Here is a 26,835-nt window from a genome sequence, read left to right as displayed (position 1 = left end):
CACAACTTTAAAATTAAACACTAGGCACCTTAATGGCTACACTTATCATTTTGTCAAACATAAAATGAAGCCACAACACTAAATTAAAAATATGACAATACTGGCAATGCATATTTTCACCCAGTACCCAAAATATCTCTAACAACATTTTAAAACACTGATACAGCAGTGGAATCCAACACTAATGGATTCTGCTCTATGTAGCAACCAAACCAAAGCAGATTTTAAGTTATAGTGTAACTGATAGTGGCTTTATTATCTGGAGCATGTTGGACAGAAAAATCAGAAAGAGGCCACAGCAATTCAAAATGTTTAATATAGTATTGAGTCTATGAAATTGACCCACTTCTAGTTTGTGTCTCTAGGATATTTCGTTTCTGGTTTCAGTAACTGTCCTAATTAAAGTTGAATTTTATTCCATCTTTTCTTCTTGGAGATATCTATTAGAAGAAGCCGCACAAGTGCAAAAGAGAATGTCCCAATAGTGATAGTATACCAAGAGTAAGTAGCGTTTCAAGTATCCCTTTACTGCCCACCCTTAGAATGCCACTCACATGCAATCCCAATCTATAAGACAATTACAAAGGTAGAAAGGTCATGTTTCTTTTCTGCATGGTCCTATAGTTATAAAAAAAAAATCTACAATCATATGGGTCTGATTGTGGCTTCATAGATAAGGTAGAAGAACCTTGTTCTTTTTCTTCATGGTCCTGTTGTTCTTTAGAATAGATCATCAGAATGGAACTAGAGTAGATATAGTTATATAGTGTAGTATATTATTTAAAATAATAATAGTGACATACAGCAAAATAACCGTATTTATGTTCTATTACATTAGGTATGTAAATGAGTTTACACATTTCAGCTATTTTATACTCGAGTATATGCTTGAAGCTCTGCTGTGTTTGACCTGTTTACCAAGAAGCCTTGAATACTGGTAATGTGTCAGTTTTCTATAACCATTAATGATTTCTCAAGATTCTATATATCTCTGTCAGGACAGTGAACCAGGTGAACATGCATGTTTTTTTAACTGACTTTATTGTAAGAAATTGCGTAGTACAATATGGGAGACGAAGCTCTCTCAAATTCAATAACAGTGTCAGTTGAATTTTACATAATAAACATCTATATTAAATAGAAGAAACAGAGAGACCTCCTTTTATTTATGATTTGTACAAAGCATTGAGAGTATGAAGAGGATAAGAAAGAAGATGAAAAGTAGATAGATAATACCCTAAGAGGGGACGAGGAAAGAGAGAAAAGTGCTGCTGTACAATTTGTTCGTTGATGTTTAATGCAAGTAAGTTGGTGGGTTTTGTTTCACTACCTAGGATTGAGCCTAAATGAACCACATATGCGTGTTTCGGAGTTAGTATAAGAGTATGTAGCTATCTTGTATATGTCTATTTCGCAATGAGTTACATTTTTCACTTATAATTATTTTAGCAATGCGTCTGTGTTTGAGATAATGCTCCCAAGTGGCTAGTATTTTGGCGTAATTATCTATTTTATCATTTAACATGTAATAGTATTCTTCTAATTCTAGAAATTCTGATACCCACTATAACCACATCTCTAGGGTTGGGGCATTCCTACTATTCCAGTTTTTTGCTATTAAATATTTTACGCTATTTGTCATAGTGTAAAATAACTTGTTATAAGGCTTGTGTTTAATTTTAGGAGGGTTGCACAGCAACCACAGTAACGGATCTAAGCGGAACGTAGTCTCGAGTATTGTTTCTACCTCTGCTATAATGGCTCTCCAGAAATTTTGGATTGTGTTGCACCACCACCACATATGTGCCATGTCACTGCCCCTATAAACGCATCTCCAACGTTGATCTGACCTGTGTTGGAATAAGCAAAGGAGTTTCCTGGGAGTAAGATACCATCTGTGTAATAGCTTTAGGTTAATTTCTTTTAATGATAGCGAGATAGATATTTTTACTATATTTTGGAAAATGGAGGTACTTGTTTGTGGGAGGATAATTACTCCGAAGTCATCCTCGATTTCTCAAGATATGGAAGAATGTAGCCAGGGGGATTGGTGGTTAATATTTTATATATTATTGAGAGGGTATGGGTGAGTGGGGGTGTTCGAGTGCACAGGGTTTCAAAATTTGTTAATGGCCTAACCATGTTTCTACTTTGCTCATGTTGGGAAATATAATGGTGCACCCGGTGATAATTGTACCAGTTGTGAAAGTACATGTATCCCTTATCTACTAGATCTGACTGAGGGAGAATTTTTTCTCCAGATGTTATCATGTGTATAGTAATATTGCAAATGTTTCTGTCTGGCATGTTGCATGTAGCGGTGTGTCCTATAGAGAATTGTCCATTTTCTATAAGTGAGGTTAGAGGGGATGGTTTGGATGAGAGAGTATTTTTGGCCAGAATGTGTTCTCATACGTCATAAGTTTCTGCTATCAAAGGGGAGTTGTGTATCAGTCTGTTTTTTGGTCTCCCTATACTCCAACACAATCTCCCCAAGTGTGGGGTCTCAGTGACTAAGTGTTCCAGCTGTACCCACCTTTTGTGAAGGGGGTGTATATGCCAGTCGACTATTCTCTGCAAAAAGATAACTTGTCTGTAGAGAGAAATATTAGGTATTCCTATTCCGCCTTGATGTTTGGGGGACTGCATAATTTTATTATTGATTCTGGGTGGCTTTTTATGATAGACAAAATCACTAAACGCTTTTTGTATATTCTGAATGTAGTTTTTGGGTAGGGGAATTGGCAATGATTGAAGGATATATAGAAATCTGGGGAATACGTTAATTTTGAGGCCATTTATTTTACCCAACCATGATAGTCTTTTAGATAACCATGACAAGAGGTCTCTGATAATGTTTTTTTTAATCTGTTCGTAGTTTTCGTGAAGGTTATTTCCATTGTTTTTGCCAAATCAATTCCCAGATGGTGAACGTGCATGTTTTATATTATAAAGGTTATATTCTCAAAAGGTGTGTGCCTTATAGAAGCATGATAACGTCTTATTGGTGCATACTCATATTCATTTCAGTCAAACAAAAAAAACTACCAGATTAGAGATACCTTTAAATAACAGGGAAAACAGCACTCTTTTGTTAAACCCCCTCCCCCCACTTATTTTATTTATTTCTACAGTTCTAAAATCATGGACTGAAACCAAAAAGAATGTTGCAGGTGCAGTAAAGGTTATTACCCATTTATACATTCAAAACCAACCATATACAGTTAGACCATAAGATAGCATATATGTCTTTTTGTTATAACTATAGAGTCCACTACCCTTGTCAGGACCAAAAAAAATTTGCACACAAAAAGACACTGTTTTATTTCAAATTGGTAGTGGCCAGCGCTGGTACACTGTTAGAGAAAAAAAATACGTCATTCACAGCGTATCCATTTAGTGTTAAACAGGAACCATTTTCTGTTCATACATGCAGTTATTTGTCAGATCATATCTCAGCTTAATCACAGTCACAGATATTATGCACGCATATAGCATATGTTTCAGCAGAAGCAAATAAGCATATTGTTTAAGCAGAAGCAAGTTAGCTGTTGTTAATATTTAGCTGTTAGTAAGTGCTTGCAACAAAGCATGTCCTGTGATAGGGAGTGTTACCTTCCGTAACTTGGCTTATAGACGCTTCTTAGTCCACCGCTGTAGTGGAAACAGAATGTGTCGTGCCCTACCTTGTTTACAGCCTTCGCTCCCTCCACTGCCTTATAGCGCTTAGCTCTCTGCACTTTCCTGAAACAGACAGCGGCTTCTTTCCGTCCTCTGGGACTTCCACTGTGCTTTTTGCAATACTTCTTGTTAAAGTCAAGGATAACTCCTTTCCATTCAAAATGTCTGCGACTCGTCTCATGCAAACTGCATATGGACTTTCAAGTGGAAACAAACCAGCCAACGTGCATTTCACCCATAATCCTTTGCAAAAAGGGCTTCATCAGGGCTATCCTTGACTTTAACAAAAAGCCTATAAGGCAGTGGAGGGAGCAAAGGCTGTAAACAAGGTAGGACACAACACATTCTGTATCCGTTAAAGCGGTGGACTTAGAAGCACAGGCCCATACAGCATATGTACATATGTAACTAAGAGCCATTTTTACTCATGGAAGTATATTGCTAAATACTAAAATGGACCGATGCACATTTAAATTTTGTCCGTTCTATCCTTTTAAAGTCCCTTTACAATAAGATGTCGCCACTGAGTAAATTTCGAGGTAAAATATTTCCATTTATGCATAGAGGTGTTCATGTGATATTTTCTAGTCTGCTTTTTACAGATGTGCTGCATCAAATACAAGTGCTACAACAATTGGGTATCATATTCCTTTAAATGAACAAGAAAGACAAAAGTCAACTTTCATGATACAGAAAGAGCGTGCAATTTTAAACTTTCTTATATACTTTTATTATCAAATATCACTTTGCTGAAACGTAGCTACTTTCCATGCGGTAAGTTCAGTAGTGTGCATGTGTAATCAGCATTATATATATATATATATATATATATATATATATATATATATAATGTGCATATCCCTAAGCCTACTCAATGGAAAGGAGCTAAAGATCCCAAGAGAAAGAGGTTTGTATATTGACAACAAAAGTAAATTGATTTTTTTTTATTGTGTTCTCTATCTGAATCTCATAAGTTTATAATTTCTTTCATGTAATTGGCAAGAGTCCATGAGCTAGTGACATATGGGATATACATTCCTACCAGGAGGGGCAAAGTTTCCCAAACCTCAAAATGCCTATAAATACACCTCCCACCACACCCATAACTCAGTTTTACAAACTTTGCCTCCTATGGAGGTGGTGAAGTAAGTTTGTGCTTGATTTTTATGATTTCTTCTATGATAAGTGCTTCTAAGCATTCTAAAGCCCAATTCCTCTCAGAGTACAGTGTTTGTCAGAGAAATGTGAAGAGAGTATCGCCTATTGTTTTTTATGGTTTCTCTCACGGGAAATCTTTTTAAGGGCTCTCTGTTATCGGTCATAGGGATTCATCTCCTCCATCCCTTTTCAGATCGACGATATACTCTTATACCATTACCACTGCTGATAGTTTTCAGTACTGGTTTGGCTATCTGCTATATGTGGATGGGTGTCTTTCGGTAAGTATGTATCATTATTTAAGACACTCTCAGCTATGGATGGCGCTTTATGTATTTCTAAATATATATATTTAATTATATTTGCCATGAGTCAGGTGTATGTATATTTCCCTTTGCAGTCTAGCAGTTTCAGTATAGGACTCATGTTTTAGGAAAAAAAAATCTTACCTGGGGTATAGTCTCTTTTCCAATTTGACTTGTTTCTCTTTTAAATTCTGCTGGCAAATTAGGCTCGCAAAGGCGCAAAATACTGTTATTTATTGCGTCATTCTTGGCGCGATAATTTTTTTGTACTAATGTGCGTCTATGATGATGCAAGTTTGTAATTTCCTGCGTCTTAGTTGATGCCAGGTTGTTTGGCGCAAAATTGTGTCTGTTATGACGCGAGTTGCGTCACTTCCGGATGTTTGTTGGCGGCAAAAATTTTTTTAATACTTCCTTTTACGTAGTGCGTCATACTTGGCACCAAAACATTTGGTTTTATTTTACCCCACTTCCTATATGCTCCTTGCCTTCTTTATGCTCAGAGGGCTATGATATTTGCTTTTTTGCCTATTTTAGCATTTGCATTTTTTCCCCATTCCTGAAACTGCTATATGAGGAAATAAGATATTTTTGTTTAAATGTTATTTTTTCTTTTACATTTTACAAGATGTCTCAATCTGATCCTGTCTCAGGAGCTGCTGTAGGAAGCATGCTGCCTGAACACAGTTCTACCAAAGCTAAGTGTATCTGTTGTAAGCTAGCGGAGACTATATCTCCGGCTGTAGTATGCAACAGTTGTCATGATAAGCTTTTGCATGCAGAAACTGTTTCTATTAGTACTAGTACAGTATATGTTGTTCCCTCAGCATCTAATGTACATGATATTCCAGTAGATAAGAAAAATTATATTGCTGATACAATCCAGAAGGCTATGTCTGCTATTCCGCCTTCTAATAAACATAAAAGGTCTTTTAAAACTTCTCATAATAGTGATGAATTTTGTAATGACCAACAACATACCGATATATCCACCTCTGATGAGGGTCTCTCTGACTCAGAAGATCCTACTTCAGACATTGACACTGATAAATCAACTTATCTTTTTAAGATTGAGTATATTCATTCTTTGTTGAAAGAAGTGTTGGTTACTTTGGATATTAAGGAGTCTGGTCCTCTTGATAACAAATCCAGTAAACGTTTAAATTCTGTCTATAAACCTACTGTAATTACTCCTGAGGTTTTCCCTGTTCCTAAGGCTATTTCTGATGTGTTTGCTAAGGAATGGTCTACGCCTGGTACTTATTTTGTTCCTTCTTCTAGGTTTAAAAGGTTGTACCCTTTGCCAGTGGCTAAATTAGAGTTTTGATGGTGCTATTTCTACTCATGCCAAGCGTACTACTATTTCTATGGAAGATAGTACTTCTTTTAAGGATCCTTTAGATAGGAAAATTGAATCTTATCTAAGGAAAGCTTATTTACATTCTTGCTATATTCTTAGGCCTGTATTTAGGGAGAAGTTTTGAACCTTTATTATTAGAGGCTTAAAGAATTATCTGCCTAAGTGTTTTGTCTCTTAACTTTGATTTTTTACTTGAAGTAATTCGATTTAAGATTTATACCTGAACACTTAAGGAGCAGTGCGTAAGCATATGAAAAACTTTATTTACTAAGATGGACTGTACCTGCTGTGTAAGCAAGTCAGTACAAAAAAAAGAATGCTTTTATACACTGTAATTCAATTATATAAATTAGTTCGGTTGATTACTGGAACTTGGAGCAAAAAAATACCAGAACTTAAAATATAACCTTTATTAATTAAATTTAAAAAGACAGCATTAAGTATGTGTGTATGCTACCCTTGAAAATGTTAAAAACACTCTCTCTGTTGGTTATTCAATCTTCAGCCTTTACAATGCTAAGTATATGGAGCACTTAGTAGTAATGTTATGAGACCCAGATTGTATTATAGGTATGTATATATCTGTTGTTCTACTGTGGGTCTATGTGTCCTTATAGCTGGCCAGTCTATTAGATTACCACTAAGGAATATTAGTACGTTATATACCTATTATAATTTACCTCTGTGGTCTCTTATTGTGAGTTTGCTTTTTGGCACTTCAACAGGAGTGTATAACACAGCTCTTGATTTTTAGTATCTGCTGCGTAAGTGTTGGTTCTCGTCTAGTGTATCTTTACAGGAAACCTGAACACAGTAAGGGAGTACTAGTAATATATATATATATATATATATATATATATATATATATGTCACTCTAGGTATTGTAGATTATTTAATTATGAGTTACTTCAGTGCAGGGCTAATGCTTTATTATTATGTTGACTTATAACTCTGACTTGTATAGACCTAATTATGTGTAATTGTACGTCTACAACTACAGGAGGGGTTCCCAGGCTTATGCTGGTTTTGATTTAAGATAGTCTGCACTTGTAAATACTACGCGTAGTTGTGTCTAGTAATTGTCATTAAGCATCATAATGAGTAATGAAATTTCACAAACTCTCAGTATCTGTATCAAATAGATACTTAAGTTAAATTCTACTGATACCACCTTTATACAGTGTGAACATTTATATTTTATCGCATTTCCTATGCTTAAATGATGCTGCAATGTTACAAAGTTTCAGCTTGTGATAGCTGACATAATATATCAAGTATTGTAACGTGTATATTGGTGCAGGACTATAATCGAGATATAAGGGGTATATAGTATAAACAGCTAAATTAACCATCACAGAGTGGTATAGAGCATAAAGGTATTAGAACTTACCTGATATCCTGCACCAATATACACGTTACAATACTTGATATATTATGTCAGCTATCACAAGCTGAAACTTTGTAACATTGCAGCATCATTTAAAGGGACAGTCTACACCAGAATTTTTATTGTTTTAAAAGATAGATAATCCCTTTATTACCCATTTCCCAGTTTTGCATAACCAACACAGTTATATTAATATACTTTTAACCTCTGTGATTATCTTGATTCTAAGCCTCTGCAAACTGCCCCTTTTTTCAGTTCTTTTGACAGACTTGCAGTCTAGCCAATCAGTGCCTTCTCCCAGATAAATTCTCGTGCACGAGCACAGTGTTATCTATATGAAATACGTGAACTAACACCCTCTAGTGGTGAAAAACTGTTAAAATGCAATCTGAAAGAGGTGGGCTTCAAGGTCTAAGAAATTAGCATATGAACCTCCTAGGTTAAGCTTTCAACTAAGAATACCAAGAGAACAAAGCAAAATTGGTGATAAAAGTAAATTGGAAAATTGTTTAAAATTACATGCTCTATCTGAATCATGAAAGTTTATTTTGGCCTAGACTGTCCCTTTAAGCATAGGAAATGCGATAAAATATAAATGTTCACACTGTATAAAGGTGGTATCAGTAGAATTTAACTTAAGTATCTATTTGATACAGATACTGAGAGTTTGTGAAATTTCATTACTCATTATGATGCTTAATGACAATTACTAGACACAACTACGCGTAGTATTTACAAGTGCAGACTATCTTAAATCAAAACCACCATAAGCCTGGGAACCCCTCCTGTAGTTGTAGACGTACAATTACACATAATTAGGTCTATACAAGTCAGAGTTATAAGTCAACATAATAATAAAGCATTAGCCCTGCACTGAAGTAACTCATAATTAAATAATCTACAATACCTAGAGTGACATATATATATATATATATATATATATATATATATTACTAGTACTCCCTTACTGTGTTCAGGTTTCCTGTAAAGATACACTAGACGAGAACCAACACTTACGCAGCAGATACTAAAAATCAAGAGCTGTGTTATACACTCCTGTTGAAGTGCCAAAAAGCAAACTCACAATAAGAGACCACAGAGGTAAATTATAATAGGTATATAACGTACTAATATTCCTTAGTGGTAATCTAATAGACTGGCCAGCTATAAGGCCACATAGACCCACAGTAGAACAACAGATATATACATACCTATAATACAATCTGGGTCTCATAACATTACTACTAAGTGCTCCATATACTTAGCATTGTAAAGGCTGAAGATTGAATAACCAACAGAGAGAGTGTTTTTAACATTTTCAAGGGTAGCATACACACATACTTAATGCTGTCTTTTTAAATTTAATTAATAAAGGTTATATTTTAAGTTCTGGTATTTTTTTGCTCCAAGTTCCAGTAATCAACCGAACTAATTTATATAATTGAATTACAGTGTATAAAAGCATTCTTTTTTTTGTACTGACTTGCTTACACAGCAGGTACAGTCCATCTTAGTAAATATTCTTAGGCCTATCATTTCTATGGCTGATGTTGCGGTTGCATCGACTTTTTGGTTGGATAGCTTAGCACAGCGGAAAAAAGATCCTGATTTGTATAGCATTGTTCGTTTGCTTCAAAATGCTAATCATTTTATCTGTAATGCTATTTTTGATATTATCAAGATTGATGTTAAATCTATGTCATTGGCTATTTTAGCTAGAAGAGCTTTATGGCTCAAATCATGGAATGCTGACATGGTATCTAAATCTAGATTACTATCTCTATCTTTCCAGGGTAATAATTTATTATGTTCTCAGTTGGATTCTATTATTTCCACTGTCACTGGGGGGAAGGGAGTTTTTTTGCCCCAAGATAAAAAGTCTAAGGGTAAGTCTAAAGCTTCTAATCGGTTTCGTTCCTTTCGTCAGAATAGAGAACAGAAAACCACTCCTTCCCCCAAGGACTCTTGCTCCAATTGGAAGACATCTTCGAGTTGGAATAAATCCAAGCTTTATAAGAAGCCAAAGCCAGCCCCAAGACTGCATGAAGGTGTGGCCCTCAGTGGCGTCACTAGGGGGTGCGGGCCACACCCGGGTGACATCCTCCAGGGGGTGACACCACCAGAATTTTTTTTATATATATATATATATATATATATTTTATTGAAATTCAAAGAAATACAATTTAGAGATGCATAGATTTTTTTATTAGAGGGGCCAGCATTTGTGAACATTAGTGGGACTGGGGAAGTTGTAGACACTTCATTTTTTTGTCCCTTGAGCCATTGCTGCAATTTCCACAAATAGTTTTCCCGGCTGCTTTTGCTTGTTTGTAATTTGCTCCTCCCCTGCCCAATTTCACTATGAATGTTGTGAGCGTGCCGTGGGGCTTGCGAAGTTGCGCTGCTAGCCTAAACCTACCTGCCTATCTGTGCTCACTGCTCAGTGACGTGTGGAGCAGTGGAGTCACTCACTTCTGTGCTGTCTCTCTAAACGGGAACTGGGAAATCGTGAGGGGGATGCCTGGCACCTTGACCGCATGACTGTCTGACACTGTCTCTAAAGAGAAGGAGCCAAGTATGATGCCCCCCAGACCGGTACGGTTACGGTACACTAAGTGCACACTGAAGAGGTAGGAGGGGAGGGCGGGCGGGCGGGGGTCTGGGGGTGGGCAGAGTGCAGAGGTGATTGGCCATAAGAAGCGGTAGACATGCGGCCCGGGGCTGTGCACTGACAGACTTGGAACAGTCAGAGAGCCGAATTTTCATAGTTTGCGTGCCTAAACCTTTTCTTTAGTGATTTATTTTAGAGTGCTCTGTTTGTCTTTCATTTGATGCTCTGCTGAGCCAGGGAGCAGCTCTAGGCATGAGCTTTATTATTAATGCAGTGCAGTTTACATATTTTGTATGTGTGGGTGTCTGAGTGTTTTTGTGTGTGTGTCCGAGTGTTTTTGTGTGTGTGTCTGAGTGTTTTGTGTGTGTGTCTCTCAGTGTTTGTGTGTGTGTGTTTTTGTGTGTGTTTCCGAGTGTTTGTGTGTGCACCTGAGTGTGTTTTTTAGTGTGTCTGATTGTGCCTGAGTGTTTGTATGTGTGTGTGCGCCTGTGTTTTTGTGTGTGTCTACTTTCTGGGGGGGGTGACACCATAACTACCTGCACCGGGTGACACCAACCCTAGTGACGCCACTGGCGGCCCTCAATCCATTTCAACTGGTGGGGGGCAGATTGAAATTATTTTAAGATGTTTGGGCAGGTTCCGTTCAGAATCATTGGATTCAGAATATTGTCTCCCAGGGGTATTGAATAGGATTCAGAATAAGACCTCCTGTGAGAAGATTTTTTTCTATCTCACGTTCCAACAAATCCTGTGAAAGCTCAGGTCTTTCTGAAGTGTGTTTCATATCTGGAGCTTTCAGGGGTAATTGTACCAGTTGCACTTCTGGAACAGGGTCTGGGTTTTTATTCAATTCTATTTATTGTCCCAAAGAAGGAAAATTCATTCAGACCAGTTCTGGATATGAAGTTTTTGAATCACTTTGTAAGGGTCCAAACTTTCAAGATGGTGACTATAAGGGCTAGTATGCCTTTTGTTCATAAAGGTCAATACATGTCCACAATAGACTTACAGGATGCATATCTTCACATTCCGATTCATCCAGTCCGTTATCGGTTTCTGAGATTCTCTTTTCTAGACAAGCATTACCAATTTGTTGCTCTTCCATTTGGCCTAGCGACAGCTCCAAGAATCTTTTCGAAGGTTCTCGGTGCCCTTCTATCTGTAATAAGAGAGCAGGGTATTGCGGTGTTTCCTTATTTGGACGATATCTTCGTACTGGCTCAATCTTTTCATTTATCAGCATCTCACATGAATCAGCTAGTGTTGTTTCTTCGAAGACTTGGTTGGAGGATCAATTTTCCAAAGAGTTTCTTGATTCCTCAGACAAGGGTTACCTTTTTAGGTTTCCAGACAGATTGAGTATCCATGACTCCAAGAGACGTTTGAAGTTGGTTTCAACCTGTCTAAACCTTCAGTCTCGATCATTTCCTTCAGTGGCTATGTGCATAGAAGTTTTAAGTCTCATGACTGCAGCATCGGACATGATCCCCTTTGCTCGTTTTCATATGAGACCTCTGTAGCTTTGCATGCTGAATCAATGGTGCAGGGATTATACTCGGATATCACAATTGATATTCTTAAATCCCAACACTCAACTCTCTCTGACTTGGTGGTTAGACCATCATCGGATTATTCAAGGGGTCACTTTTGTTCGTCCTTCCTGGACTGTGATTTCAACAGATGCAAGTCTCACAGGTTGGGGAGCTGTCTGGGGGTCTCTGACAGCACAAGGGGTTTGGAATCCTCAAGAGGCGAGGTTACCAATCAATATTTTAGAACTCTGTGCTATTTTCAGGGCTCTTAAGGCTTGGCCTCTGTTAAAGCGAGAATCTTTCATTCATTTTCAGACAGACAATATCACAACTGTGGCATATGTCAATCATCAGGCTGGGACTCGCAATCCTTTAGCGATGAAAGAAGTATCTTGGATACTTTCTTGGGCAGAATCCAACTCCTGTCTAATTTCTGCAATACATATCCCAGGTGTAGACAATTGGGAGGCGAATTATCTCAGCCGTCAGACTTTACATCCAGGGGAGTGGTCTCTCCAGATGTATTTTGTCATATTGTACAGATGTGGGGTCTTCCCGAAATAGATCTGATGGCTTCCCATCTAAACAAGAAGCTTCCCAGGTACCTTTCCAAGTCCAGGGATCCTCAAGCAGAGATGGTGGATGCGTTAGCAGTTCCTTGGTTTTACCAACCTGCTTACATTTTTCCGCCTCTAGTTCTTCTTCCAAGGGTGATCTCCAAGATCATAATGGAACAATTGCATGTGTTTCTGATACCACCAGCATGGCCTCACAGGTTTTGGCATGCGGATCTTGTCCGGATGTCCAGTTGCCAGTCTTGGCCACTTCCTTTAAGGCCAGACCTTCTGTCTCAAGGGCCGTTTTTCCATCAGGATCTCAAATTGCTAAATTTGAAGGTATGGAAATTGAACGCTTAGTGCTTAGTCATAGAGGTTTCTCTGACTCAGTGATTAATACTATGCTATAGGTTTGTAAGTCTGTTTCAAGGAAGATTTATTATCGGATTTGGAAAACCTATATTTCATGGTGTTCTTCTTATAAATTTTCTTGGCATTCTTTTAGAATTCCTAGAATTTTAAAGTTTCTTCATGATGGTTTGGATAAAGTTTTGTCTGCAAGTACTTTGAAGGGACAAATCTCTGCTCTTTCTGTTTTATTTCATAGAAAGATTGCTAATCTTCCTGATATTCACTGTTTTGTTTAGGCTTTGGTTCGTATCAAGCCTGTTATTAAATACATTTCTCCTCCTTGGAGTCTTAATTTGGTTTTAAAGGCTTTGTAGGCTCCTCCTTTTGAGCCTATGCATTCTTTGGATATTTTAAATACTTTCTTGGAAAGTGTTGTTCCCTTTGGCTATCTCTTCAGCTAGAAGAGTTTCAGAATTGTCTGCTCTCTCTTGTGAGTCTCCTTTTCTGATTTTCATTAGGATAAAGCTGTTTTACGGACTTTGTTTAAATTTCATCCTAAGGTTGTGAATTCTAACAACATTAGTAGGGAAATTGTTGTTCCTTCTTTGTGTCCTAAGAATACTCTTGAAAGATATTTACATTCTTTGGATGTTGTAAGAGCTTTGAAATACTATGTCGAAGCTACTAAGGATTTCAGAAAGACTTCTAGTCTGTTGTTTTTTTTTTTTTTTTTTTTTTTTTTTTTTTTTTTGTTTTTTTTTAATATTTTTTATTGAGATGATAATCAGAATCCAAAAATATACATATCAGACAATCAGCAATCTATTACAGCATCAAGCGAACTAACAACAGAATGAAAGACTGATTAGTGATCTTTACAAAGCAGACTGATACGAATGTACAATCATAAGCACCTCATTTTGTTTTTTACAGTTTCACAGTGTCCTTGATAGGTTACAGATCCAACCAGGGGACCAAGATCTTTGCGGTAGGAAACAGGGCACTTTATGTATACTAACAAACATATATGAAAACAATTATTGTATAGCAAGAAAGTAAAACACAAAGGTTACAGTTCACTATGGAATAACACACCATCACAATTCTATAAATTTAGGGCCTGAGGAGTCTTTTAATGTAGATACTAGAAAAAGCTTTAATCCGGGCTCTCCAGGCTGGGCAAAGACTACAAAAACTCTGCCAAAGAGTAATGCAGAGGAGAGATTACTCGCCCTTTACCGCATTTAAAAAAAAAAAAAAAAAAAAAGGGGGGGGGGTGGAGATTAGACTAGTGCTATATTCCCTCTCAATTTCTGACCTGTTCAGTAAACAGTCACCTAGGTTAAAGATGGCAGAGTATGAACATATAAGCGTAGATAAACTATATACCCTAAAGTCTATGTCAACATCTGTACCTATTTGATTGGTTGCTGCAATACTATATAAAGGTTTATACCATAACTATTATATTTTGGTAGCACTAGTAAATATAGAGTAACAATATGGCAACTAAACTCTAGCTAAAGCTATATTCGAAGGTAGGTGCTAAATTAGGCTAACTGATGTATGAGGCAGAGGCCAATACGCAAACCAGCTGATTGAGTAGCATTCAAACTTCAGGAAATATACATAATAGCATCACGTAAATAAAAATCAGGTTTTCTATACTGCTGAGCAAATATATTCCCAGTGACTGAGTCCCAAAAGGAAATAAAAGTACAAAAAGCAAGATTTATAACTTAGACAGATAGCTGCAGAGCCAATCAACATCTTGCCACCGTGAAATGGGTCTCATAAAAGTCTTAACATGGCGCAAAGCAAAATAACAGGGAACTATAAGTTATGAGGGAAAATCATAAAATTAGTAAACATGCTTAAATAGCTGAACAAGTAGAAAGTTCCCTTTGAGATCTGCACGCTGTAGAAATATAAAGAAGTTTCGGTTCCCAAGAACACACATTATCAGAGTTTAGTCTGCATGGGTGTAGATCCTTCAATGTCAGCTGCTATAAGGTTAGTTAGTAGGGGCATGTGAGGTGGGCAAGATAAATTTGTAAACCGGGGCATCCGTAAACCATTACTACATTAAAGTCATCACCCAACTCCGGTTCTTGTGCTGGCAGCAAGGAGCCGAATACCTGCAAATTGCAGGATCATCTTGTAGGAGGCGGTGACCATAATTGAGTTAACCATACCAGTGTTGTTAACAGGGGTCAATACCCCGCTGACCAGCCGGGCCCATGAGCTGTAAGGTGTTCCGGGACCTCCCGTATCTCCGTTCCGTAGATGATGCTTCTCAGGGAGACCGGGTGTGGCGTGGAAGTCTCCTTCTTGTGATTGCACTACACCGAGGTTCACGCTAGCATCAGTCTCAATCTCTCCATCGACCAGCGCAGGCCGCTCCTTTATGAATCCGGCCTCAATCCTGGTCAGCAAGCCATCGAACCTCTCAAGGATCCGCTGCTCATACTCCGCAAATAGAGACCATACTGTGGCGCAGATGTTTTCTTCCATAATAAACAGAAATGGTGGTCCGCTGCTTCCCCAGGCGTAATAATCAAAGATAGCCACCTTACTAGCTCCAATCAGGCAAATAATAGGAGCCCCTACTATTCACAATAATAATTTGATCAACAGCTGGTAGTATTTTAGGGGAAAAAATCGGAAAACTGTGGTATAATATAAAATAAAGTCAGGAGCCTCTTTGATATGCGTCTTGCTGCGCTTGCTGCTGGCTCCGCCTTGTTTTTGTTTTTTCCATGTTTTTTTATTGTGGTTTTCAAAACATACAATACATATTGAGGGTTCAATTACAATTATTCTCAAGAGATAGGTTGCAATGAGTTAAAGAAACAGAATACATAAATTAAAGCATATTACACATTAATCCACGTGTTATCTGGGAAGATATATAGCTTAAAATCAATCATAATAACAATGTTTTCGCCTGCTTCCTGCTTGTAGACAAATCAAAACATAGATATTACAGTTCACTATTAAACTAAAATAATAATGCATTAATATCAATAACAGTGCACGAACTCTGTCTACACCAAAGTTTAGGTTAAAGAAGTGATACCTCAGTTTAATATATTTTTTCTAGCATATGTTCCCCGTATGACAAATATGGTCACTCATGGACCTTGTTTCTAAAATTAGATCATCTAAAGGGATTAGTGGATGAAATGGCCACTTTTGGGCCATAGTACTTATGTAAATAAACTAGCACCTGATACTTAGATATAATATATAGTTCTACATGTTAAGCTCTATCCCATCTGTGGATGGTTTCTAAGGCAGAAAAAGTCTAATATTAAAGACCATTGTTGCAGCTTCAGTATCTTAAAGAGCTAATGACAGACAATTTAATCTATGTATCTAGTCCTAGATAACATTATATATCTATGGTAACAGTGGAGGAATCATTTTCTGATCATATGAGACACATTAGATATTGTTGAACCACCAGGAAAGTTAGAAACATAGATATTGAAGGCAGATAAGAGCCATAGGCCCAGCAAGTCTGCAATATGAGGTTCATGTGTAGAATGAACTTAACGGACTGGTATATCTGTATATACTGCCTCATGAGCACACACATTACTTGAAGGGTATATAGAGATGGGTTGAATATGCCTCAGAATAATGATATAAATTGAATACAAGGACCTTAAGTAGGCACAAATATATAATTCTGTGTGTGTAGATCTTAAAAGATATATGCACTAATGACATTATTGAATCCCATGTAGGGGAATTAGAGTAGGCTGTGCAATAGGTTATCATGGCATATGTTAAGACTTTCTATCTTACAAGCATATTTAGTTTGCATGTTAGCTATTTCACAAACACAAAATAAACTATTGCAACATATCTTTGATTAAACAGTTTTTTTTGTCGCGGCAAACCTTAAACAAAAAGAAAAAGGATAACTCCAAATAGGTAATAAGAGGTATAAGCATATAAAGCTAGACTAATATATCAGGAGAACAATCTTCATAGAGTCTTGTGTCTGTTGTGTAAAACACAAACCTTAATTTTATTTTAGTTATGGCACACTAAGAGCGTATATATAAATACATATACACCATTAAGGGTTTTATTCAGCCTACCCCTAACCTACAGGCTAAACGGCTCTCATTAGCTGCAATCTGGATGATAGATCTCATAGTTGTAAGCCACAAGAGCCTTACCCAAGTTCTGAACTGCGTAAAGTGTGTCGCCTTATGTGAGGAAAGATTTGATCCCAATGTCCATCCACCTCCCGAGGCCTTGGCCCCAGCAGGTGAGTTACAGAGTTGAGTTTGCTTCAGCATGACTACCAGATTTGTGGATTTATTAGCTGGGCTGTATGTTCTTCTTGTATCCGTTTCACCTTTCAGAGTCCAGTTACTATTTAGCGCCATATCTCTTGTCTGCCCTGTCGACTATTTCCTTACTTGTAAAAGTGGCGTACTTAAATATATCGATCCGCTCAGACAGATGAGAGTCTCACGATCCTTGTATTTGCGTGCCGTTTGAGAGGGCAGGAAGCTGTCGCTGGGGCCCCAAGGTACCGCAACCTCCCTCTGTCACCGGAGCAGGGATTATTTGTAGGCAATCATCTGCGTTGTCAACCACAGGTAGGTTAAATGCAGTTCGCAACTGTTCTATCAATTCGGCTTGAAAAGTATCTAAGAGGCTACTGAGCTCAGCCACAAGACAAACAGCGACTCCATGCTGGTACAGTTGATCACTCGTTTATGCCTCGGGATATTATGAGCAACAGTGAAGTATCTGGGTGGTGTTAAAGTTAGTGCATGTCTCACTCTTTAATAGAGCTGCTACCTACATATATTTGTGTTCATGGGTGGAAAAGACAACATTACATGCTGGTATACACAGGGTCACCAGGGGGGGTTAGATGATGGGCAGGCCCGAATCTAGGCCGCCACTGCATACCTCATTGTTCCGGTACTTCAGGGCTGAAGTTGGCTTCGCGATCCAGATCAATTTTCTCAGCAATGTTCGTGGGTTCAGAATATAGCAGGCATGATCGTGGATGTAACCATATTAGACCGATATGCAATAGATGTATAAGCCCAACTCTTCGGCTTCTAAAATAAGCGACCAACATGGCCGCTGACCGGAAACGTCCCCCCCTAGTCTGTTGTTTTTTCTGGTCCTAGGAAAGGTCAGAAAGCTTCTGCCATTTCTTTGACATCTTGGTTAAAGGTTTTAATTCATAAGGCTTATTTGGAGGCGGGACAGTCTCCGCCTCAGAGAATTACAGCTCATTCTACTAGATCAGTTGCCACTTCTTGGGCTTCTAAGAATGAAGCTTTGGTTGATCAGATTTGCAAAGCAGCAACTTGGTCTTTGCAAACATTTACTAAATTTTACCATTTTGATGTGTTTGCTTCTTCTGAAGCAGTTTTTGGTAGGAAAGTTCTTCAGGCAGCTGTCTCAGTTTGATTCTTCTGCTTATGATTTAAGTTTTTTCTTGAAATTTATAAGAAAGACTTATTTTTTTTTGTATTATTTTCGTTTTTCAGCGGAAATAGCTGTTTTTTATTTTATCCCTCCCTTTCTAGTGACTCTTCTGTGGACTTCCACATCTTGGGTATTTCTATCCCATACGTCACTAGCTCATGGACTCTTGCCAATTACATGAAAGAAAACATAATTTATGTAAGAATTTACCTGATAAATTCATTTCTTTCATATTGGCCACTCTTTTTATGGTGGTTATGGTTTTTTTGTATAAAAGCACAATTATATTTCCAGTTCCTCTTTTTGTATGCTTTTTTACTCCTTATTTTATCACCTCACTACTTGGCTATTCGTTAAACTGAGTTGTGGGTGTGGTGGGAGGTGTATTTATAGGCATTTTGAGGTTTGGTAAACTTTGCCCCTCCTGGTAGGATTGTATATCCCATACATCACTAGCTCATGGACTCTTGCCATTATGAAAGAAATTAATTTATCAGGTAAGTTCTTACATAAATTATGTTTTTGACTTGCATGTGATTTTAATGAACCAAAACAAATAAGGAAAGTTATTCAAAAGTTATTTCTTAATATTCTCTGTGTTTTTACGCAGCTTTGGTTAGCACTGAATTTAATATATACTATGTCACATAAATGTTTTGATTTGGAATAAAAATATAACATAAATATATATTTTTGTTAACAAGATTATAGAAAACACTCCGGAAAACCACCCAGATCACAGTCACTTAAAGCAAGCCCTGGAAAAGGCAGAAGAGCTTTGTTCACAAGTCAACGAAGGAGTTCGCGAGAAGGAAAACTCTGATCGTCTGGAGTGGATCCAAGCTCATGTTCAGTGTGAGGGTTTATCTGAGGTATATCTTTTTCTAACATTTTACAGATGCACACCAGTAGCAGTGGCAGCAAACAGTAAGGGTGTGTTTAGACGTACACATCAGAAATATGATAACTTGTAGAGATTACTAATTGTTTAAATCCAGTCATCAAGTCTCCCTAACAGGACAGATTTTCATGATATCTGAACTAGAACACAGGTGGAATAATCAGCTGATCAGTAACCATGGTTTACTAACCTGCTCTCACCCATTAGCTGATCAACTGTGGTCTATTAGGGGTAATTGATGACTGGAGTTGAGAATCATAGGTTCCTCTTGTATCTTCTTTGAAAATATTTCATGTTTCATTACTATCAATGATAATTAAAAGTACTTTTTAATTTCTGCCAAACATAGGTCAGCATGGATTTCCAGAGTAAATTACCCCATCTAAAGTAATTTTTTTTTTTATTTTTTATTCATCAGCAATTAGTATTTAACTCTGTGACAAACTGCTTGGGGCCACGGAAATTTCTGCATAGCGGAAAACTCTACAAAGCAAAGAGTAACAAGGAGTTATATGGTTTCTTATTTAATGATTTCCTGCTGCTGACACAAATCATTAAACCACTTGGATCCTCTGGAACCGACAAAGTTTTCAGCCCTAAATCTAACCTCCAGTACAAGATGTACAAAACGGTAAGTAAATCAGGGGTTTCATATGTTTTCTCAAAGGTTAAAAAGAATAAAACATCTGAATATACTGTTTACTAAAGGTTTGATATATTCTGATTTAATAACACTTTCCAAGTGGCTTACCAGATATTGCTAGCATCATGTATTTAGAACAAAATATAACACATAGGCCTCTAGTTATGAAGCCGTCTACTTACCTGCATTCGCCGGCCCAATACGCTTACCTAAGCTCGCCTACCATCGCCGCCGTGTACCTGAATACGTTCGCCAAAGTTATCAAAAAAGCTGTCAAGAAGCCACGCACCAAGTACGGAGTGATGAGCAGCGGACTGTTGTTAACTGACAGTCATCGATCTCGCTGCTCATCGGCTTCTTCGCAGCTTTTTTGATAGTCTGTCACTAAGCAGCCACACTAAACTACACTGTTTTACCCCCTAAACCGCCGCTCCCGGATCCCCCCACAACTAAATAAAGTTATTACCCCCTAAACCGCCGCTCCTGGACCCCGCCGCAACTATAATACATGTATTAACCCCTAAACCACCGCTCCCGGACTCCGCCGCCACCTACATCATACCTATTAACCCCTATACTGCCCCCCACTACACTGCCGCCACCTATATTCAAGTTATTAACCCCTATCCTGCGGATCCCGGACTCAGCCGCAAATAAATAAATTGTTTAACCCCTAAACCGCCGCACCCGGAGCACACCGCCACCTATACTAAAGTTATTAACCCCTATCCTGCCCCCCACTACACCGCCGCAACCTACATTAACCCCTAAACCGCCGTTCCCGGACCCCGCCGCCACCTATATTAAACTTATTAACCTCTAAACCTAAGTCTAACACTAACACCCCCCTAACTTTAATATTATTTTAATAAATCTAAATAAAACTTACTATTATTAACTAAATTATTCCTATTTAAAACGAAATACTTACCTGTAAAATAAACCCTAAGATAGCTACAATATAACTAATAATTATATTGTAGCTATTTTAGGATTTATTTTTATTTTACAGGCAACTTTGTATTTATTTTAACTAGGTACAATAGTTATTAAATAGTTATTAACTATTTAATAGCTACCTAGTTAAAATACTTACAAAATTACCTGTAAATTAAATCCTAACCTAAGTTACAATTAAACCTAACACTATCATTAAATAAATTACCTACAATTACCTAAAATTAAATTAAATAAACTAAACTATAGTACAAAAAAACCCAAAACACTATATTACAGAAAATAAAAAAGAATTACAAGAAGTTTAAGTATTTAGTTTTAAATAGGATTAATTTAGTTAATACGAGTAATATTATTTAGATTTATGAAAATAATATTTAAGTTGGGGGGTTAGGGTTAGTGTTAGACTTAGGTTTAGGGGTTAATAATTTTAATATAGGTGGCGGCAGGATAGGGGTTAATAACTTTAATATAGGTGGTGGCGGGGTCCGGGGGCGGCGGTTTGGGGGTTAAACAATTTATTTAGTTGCGGCGGGGTCCGGGATCCGCAGGATAGGGGTTAATAAGTTTATGTAGGTGGCGGCGGTATAGGGGGCAGCAAATTAGGGGTTAATATGTATAATGTAGGTGGCAGTGGGGTCAGGGAGTGGCGGTTTAGGGGTTAACATGTTTCTTATAGTTGCGGCGGGGTCCGGGAGCGGCGGTTTAGGGGGTAATAAATTTATTTAGTTGCGGCGGTGTAGGGGGGGCAGATTAGGGGTGTTTAGACTCGGGGTACATGTCAGGGTGTTAGGTGCAGACGTTTCCCATAGAAATCAATGGGATATCGGGCAGCAGCGAACATGAGCTTTCGTTATGGTCAGACTGCCATTGATTCCTATGGGATCCGCCAATCCAGGTACGCTGGCCCAGAATTGTGGCGAGCGTACCTGGTAGTAGTTCGATAACTACCAAAAGTAGTCAGATTGTGCCGAACTTGCGTTCGGAACATCTGTAGTGACGTAACCATTGATCTGAGTCCGGCGGATCGTAGGTTAAGTCACTATACTCTACTTTTGCCGGGCAGTAGGGATTGATAACTAAGGCGAATCAGCCTCGCCACAAATACGCTGCGGAATTCCAGCGTATTTGCGGTTGATGGCTTGATAACTAGAGGCCATACTGTGATGTGTCTGTTATGCTGCCGTCTTTAGTTTGTAAAGGGCATTACCAAATGTATAATTTACAATATATTTATTCATCATGCTGAGTGACACGGTGTAGCAGTCAGATTGAATTTCTTGTTACTTAAAGGGATACTAAACCTAAATTTTTTCTTTTATGATTCAGATAGAGCATGCAATTTTAAGCAACTTATTATAATTTACTCTTATTATCACATTTTCTTCATTCTCTTGCTATCTTTATTTGAAAAAGAAAGCATCTAAGCTAAGGAGCCAGCCAATTTATGGTTTAGAACCCTGGACAGCACTTGCTGAATGGTGGGTACATTTAGCCACCAATCAGCAAGCACAACCCAGGTTTTGAACCAAAAATGGGCCAGCTTCTAAACTTACATTCATGCTTTTCAAATAAAGATAGCAAGAGAATGTAGACAAATTGATAATAGGAGTAAATTAGAAAGTTGTTTAAAATTGCATGCTCTATCTTAATCATGAAATAAAAAAATTGGGTTCATTGCCCTCTAGGTGATGAGGGCTTGGAGAGTTACAATATCACAGATGTTAGACCCTGTACCTTCCTCTATATTGACTTCTATTTTGCTTCATGATCCAGTAAATGTGTTCCGAAATCATACAATTTCCAACCTCCAAAATTTTTTCTTAAAATACCTTTTCTTTTGCAACTGGGTCCATATGAGTCTCCCCATAAACATCTTTGAGTTGAGAGCGATTTACAATGTTCTGTTGGCTTGGCCTCAATTGTCCTTAGCCTGGTTTATCAGGTTCCAGTCGGACAACATCACCTCAGTGGCTTACATCAACCACCTGGAAGGAACTCGGAGTTCCTTAGCCATGAAGTAGGCAAACATTTTTGTCTATCTGCCATCCACATTCCAGGTTAAACCTCAAGTGGGGGTGCCAGAGTTGGATCTGATGGCGTCTCGGCAGGACTCCAAGTTTCCAAGTTATGGTTCAAGGTCAAGAGATCCTCAGGCCGCTCTGATAGAGGCGGTTCCTTGGGTTTTCGGTCTAGCATACCTGTTTCCTCCGTTTGCGCTCCTTCCACAAGTAATAGCTTTTATCAAACAGGAGAGAGCATTGATAATTCTAATAGCTCTTGTATGGCGTCACAGGATCTGGTATGCAGACCTAGTGAAGATGTCATCTCTTCTTCCTTGGAGTTTACCTCTGAGGAAGGACCTTCTAACTCATAGTCCTTTCCTCCATCCAAATCTCGTTTCTATGAAGCTGACTGCTTGGAGATTAAACGCTTAGTTCTGTCTAAGCATGGATTTTCTGAGTCGGTCATTGAGACCATGATCCAGGCTCGCAAGCCTGTTACTCTAAAAATTTACCATAAGGTATGGCGTAAATACCTTTATTGGTGTGAATCTAAGGGTTACTCTTGGAGTAGGATCAGGATTCCTAGAATTTTGACTTTTCTCCAGAAAGGTCTGGAGAAAGGATTGTCAGTCAGTTCTCTGAAAGGTCAGATTTCTGCATTATCTATTTTGTTACACAAGCGTCTGGTGGATGTGCCAGATGTTTAATCTTTTTGTCAGGCCCTGGTCAGAATCAGGCCTGTGTTTAAACCTGTTGCTCCTCCTTGGAGCCTTAACTTTGTTATTAAAGTTTTGCAGCAGGCTCCGTTTGAGCCAGTGCATTCCATAGATATTAAGTTATTATCTTGGAAGGTTTTCTTTCTTTTTGCTATCTCTTCTGCTCGGAGACTCTTGGAACTCTCTGCCTTGCAGTGTGATTCGCCTTACCTTATCTTTCATGCGTATAAGGCGGTTCATTGTACTAAATTGGGGTTTCTTCCTAAAGTGGTTTTGAATAGAAATAATAATCAGGAAATTGTTGTTCCTTCTATCTGTCCTAATCCTTCTCATAAGGAATGTCTGTTGCACAACTTGGATGTTGTGCATGCTCTAAAAGTCTACCTACAGGCAACTAAGGATTTCGCCAGTCATCTGCCCTGTTTGTTTATTTTGCTGGAAAGCATAAGAGTCAGAAGGCTACTGCTACTTCTCTTTCCCTTTGGTTGAGAAGTATGATTCTTTCTTTCATGTAATTAGCAAGAGTCCATGAGCTAGTGACGTATGGGATATACATTCCTACCAGGAGGGGCAAAGTTTCCCAAACCTCAAAATGCCTATAAATACACCCCTCACCACACCCACAATTCAGTTTTTACAAACTTTGCCTCCGATGGAGGTGGTGAAGTAAGTTTGTGCTAGATTCTACGTTGATATGCGCTCCGCAGCAAGTTGGAGCCCGGTTTTCCTCTCAGCGTGCAGTGAATGTCAGAGGGATGTGAGGAGAGTATTGCCTATTTGAATGCAGTGATCTCCTTCTAAGGGGTCTATTTCATAGGTTCTCTGTTATCGGTCGTAGAGATTCATCTCTTACCTCCCTTTTCAGATCAACGATATACTCTTATATATACCATTACCTCTGCTGATTCTCGTTTCAGTACTGGTTTGGCTATCTACTATATGTAGATGAGTGTCCTGGGGTAAGTAAGTCTTATTTTCTGTGACACTCCTAGCTATGGTTGGGCACTTTGTTTATAAAGTTCTAAATATATGTATTCAAACATTTATTTGCCTTGACTCAGAATGTTCAACTTTCCTTATTTTCAGACAGTCAGTTTCATATTTGGGATAATGCATTTTAACATTTTTCTTACCTTAAAATTTGACTTTTTCCCTGTGGGCTGTTAGGCTCGCGGGGGCTGAAAATGCTTCATTTTATTGCGTCATTCTTGGCGCAGACTTTTTTGGCGCAAAAATTCTATTTCCGTTTCCGGCGTCATACGTGTCGCCGGAAGTTGCGTCATTTTTTGACGTTATTTTGCGCCAAAAATGTCGGCGTTCCGGATGTGGCGTCATTTTTGGCGCCAAATAATGTGGGCGTCTTATTTGGCGCGAAAAAATATGGGCGTCACTTTTGTCTCCACATTATTTAAGTCTCATTTTTTATTGCTTCTGGTTGCTAGAAGCTTGTTCTTTGGCATTTTTTCCCATTCCTGAAACTGTCATTTAAGGAATTTGATCAATTTTGCTTTATATATATGTTGTTTTTTCTCTTACATATTGCAAGATGTCTCACGTTGCATCTGAGTCAGAAGATACTACAGGAAAATCGCTGTCAAGTGCTGAATCTACCAAAGCTAAGTGTATCTGCTGTAAACTTTTGGTAGCTATTCCTCCAGCTGTTGTTTGTATTGATTGTCATGACAAACTTGTTAAAGCAGATAATATTTCCTTTAGTAAAGTACCATTGCCTGTTGCAGTTCCTTCAACATCTAAGGTGCAGAATGTTCCTGATAATATAAGAGATTTTGTTTCTGAATCCATAAAGAAGGCTATGTCTGTTATTTCTCCTTCTAGTAAACGTAAAAAATCTTTTAAAACTTCTCTCCCTACAGATGAATTTTTAACTGAACATCATCATTCTGATTCTGATGATTCCTGTGGTTCAGGGGATTCTGTCTCAGAGGTTGATGCTGATAAATCTTCATATTTATTTAAAATGGAATTTATTCGTTCTTTACTTAAAGAAGTCCTAATTGCTTTAGAAATAGAAGATTCTGGTCCTCTTGATACTAAATCTAAACGTTTAAATAAGGTTTTTAAATCTCCTGTAGTTATTCCAGAAGTTTTTCCTGTCCCTGATGCTATTTCTGCAGTAATTTCCAAAGAATGGGATAATTTGGGTAATTCATTTACTCCTTCTAAACATTTTAAGCAATTATATCCTGTGCCGTCTGACAGATTAGAATTTTGGGACAAGATCCCTAAAGTTGATGGGGCTATTTCTACCCTTGCTAAACGTACTACTATTCCTACGTCAGATGGTACTTCGTTTAAGGATCCTCTAGATAGGAAAATTGAGTCCTTTCTAAGAAAAGCTTATCTGTGTTCAGGTAATCTTCTTAGACCTGCTATATCTTTGGCTGATGTTGCTGCGGCTTCAACTTTTTGGTTGGAAACTTTAGCGCAACAAGTAACACATCGTGATTCTCATGATATTATTATTCTTCTTCAACATGCTAATAATTTTATCTGTGATGCCATTTTTTATATTATCAGAGTTGATGTCAGGTTTATGTCTCTAGCTATTTTAGCTAGAAGAGCTTTATGGCTTAAAACTTGGAATGCTGATATGGCTTCTAAATCAACTTTACTTTCCATTTCTTTCCAGGGTAACAAATTATTTGGTTCTCAGTTGGATTCCATTATTTCAACTGTTACTGGTGGGAAAGGAACTTTTTTACCACAGGATAAAAAATCTAAAGGTAAAAACAGGGCTAATAATCGTTTTCGTTCCTTTCGTTTCAACAAAGAACAAAAGCCTGATCCTTCATCCTCAGGAGCAGTTTCAGTTTGGAGACCTTCTCCAGTTTGTAATAAATCCAAGCCAGCTAGAAAGGCAAAGCCTGCTTCTAAGTCCACATGAAGGTGCGGCCCTCATTCCAGCTCAGCTGGTAGGGGGCAGGTTACGTTTTTTCAAGGAAATTTGGATCAATTCTGTTCACAATCTTTGGATTCAGAGCATTGTTTCAGAAGGGTACAGAATTGGTTTCAAGTTGAGACCTCCTGCAAAGAGATTTTTTCTTTCCCGTGTCCCAGTAAATCCAGTAAAAGCTCAAGCATTTCTGAAATGTGTTTCAGATCTAGAGTTGACTGGAGTAATTATGCCAGTTCCAGTTCCGGAACAGGGGATGGGGTTTTATTCAAATCTCTTCATTG

General features: G+C 38.0%; 1 protein-coding gene across 1 annotated transcript in view; it reads left to right on the top strand.

The window, feature by feature from the left end:
• Positions 1 to 26,835, top strand: part of ITSN1 (intersectin 1) — a 598,457-nt gene that overhangs the window by 481,842 nt on the left and 89,780 nt on the right. Inside the window, exons 17-18 of the mRNA XM_053705169.1 lie at positions 19,119 to 19,286; positions 19,734 to 19,946. Of these exons, the coding sequence (XP_053561144.1) occupies positions 19,119 to 19,286; positions 19,734 to 19,946 (381 nt within the window). The remainder of the gene's footprint in view (positions 1 to 19,118; positions 19,287 to 19,733; positions 19,947 to 26,835) is intronic.

This window comes from Bombina bombina, chromosome 3 (assembly GCF_027579735.1).
Source record: "Bombina bombina isolate aBomBom1 chromosome 3, aBomBom1.pri, whole genome shotgun sequence".
NCBI lineage: Eukaryota > Metazoa > Chordata > Amphibia > Anura > Bombinatoridae > Bombina > Bombina bombina.
The sequence above is the reverse complement of the archived record's forward strand: the minus strand, read 5'-3'. Positions and strand labels throughout refer to the sequence as shown.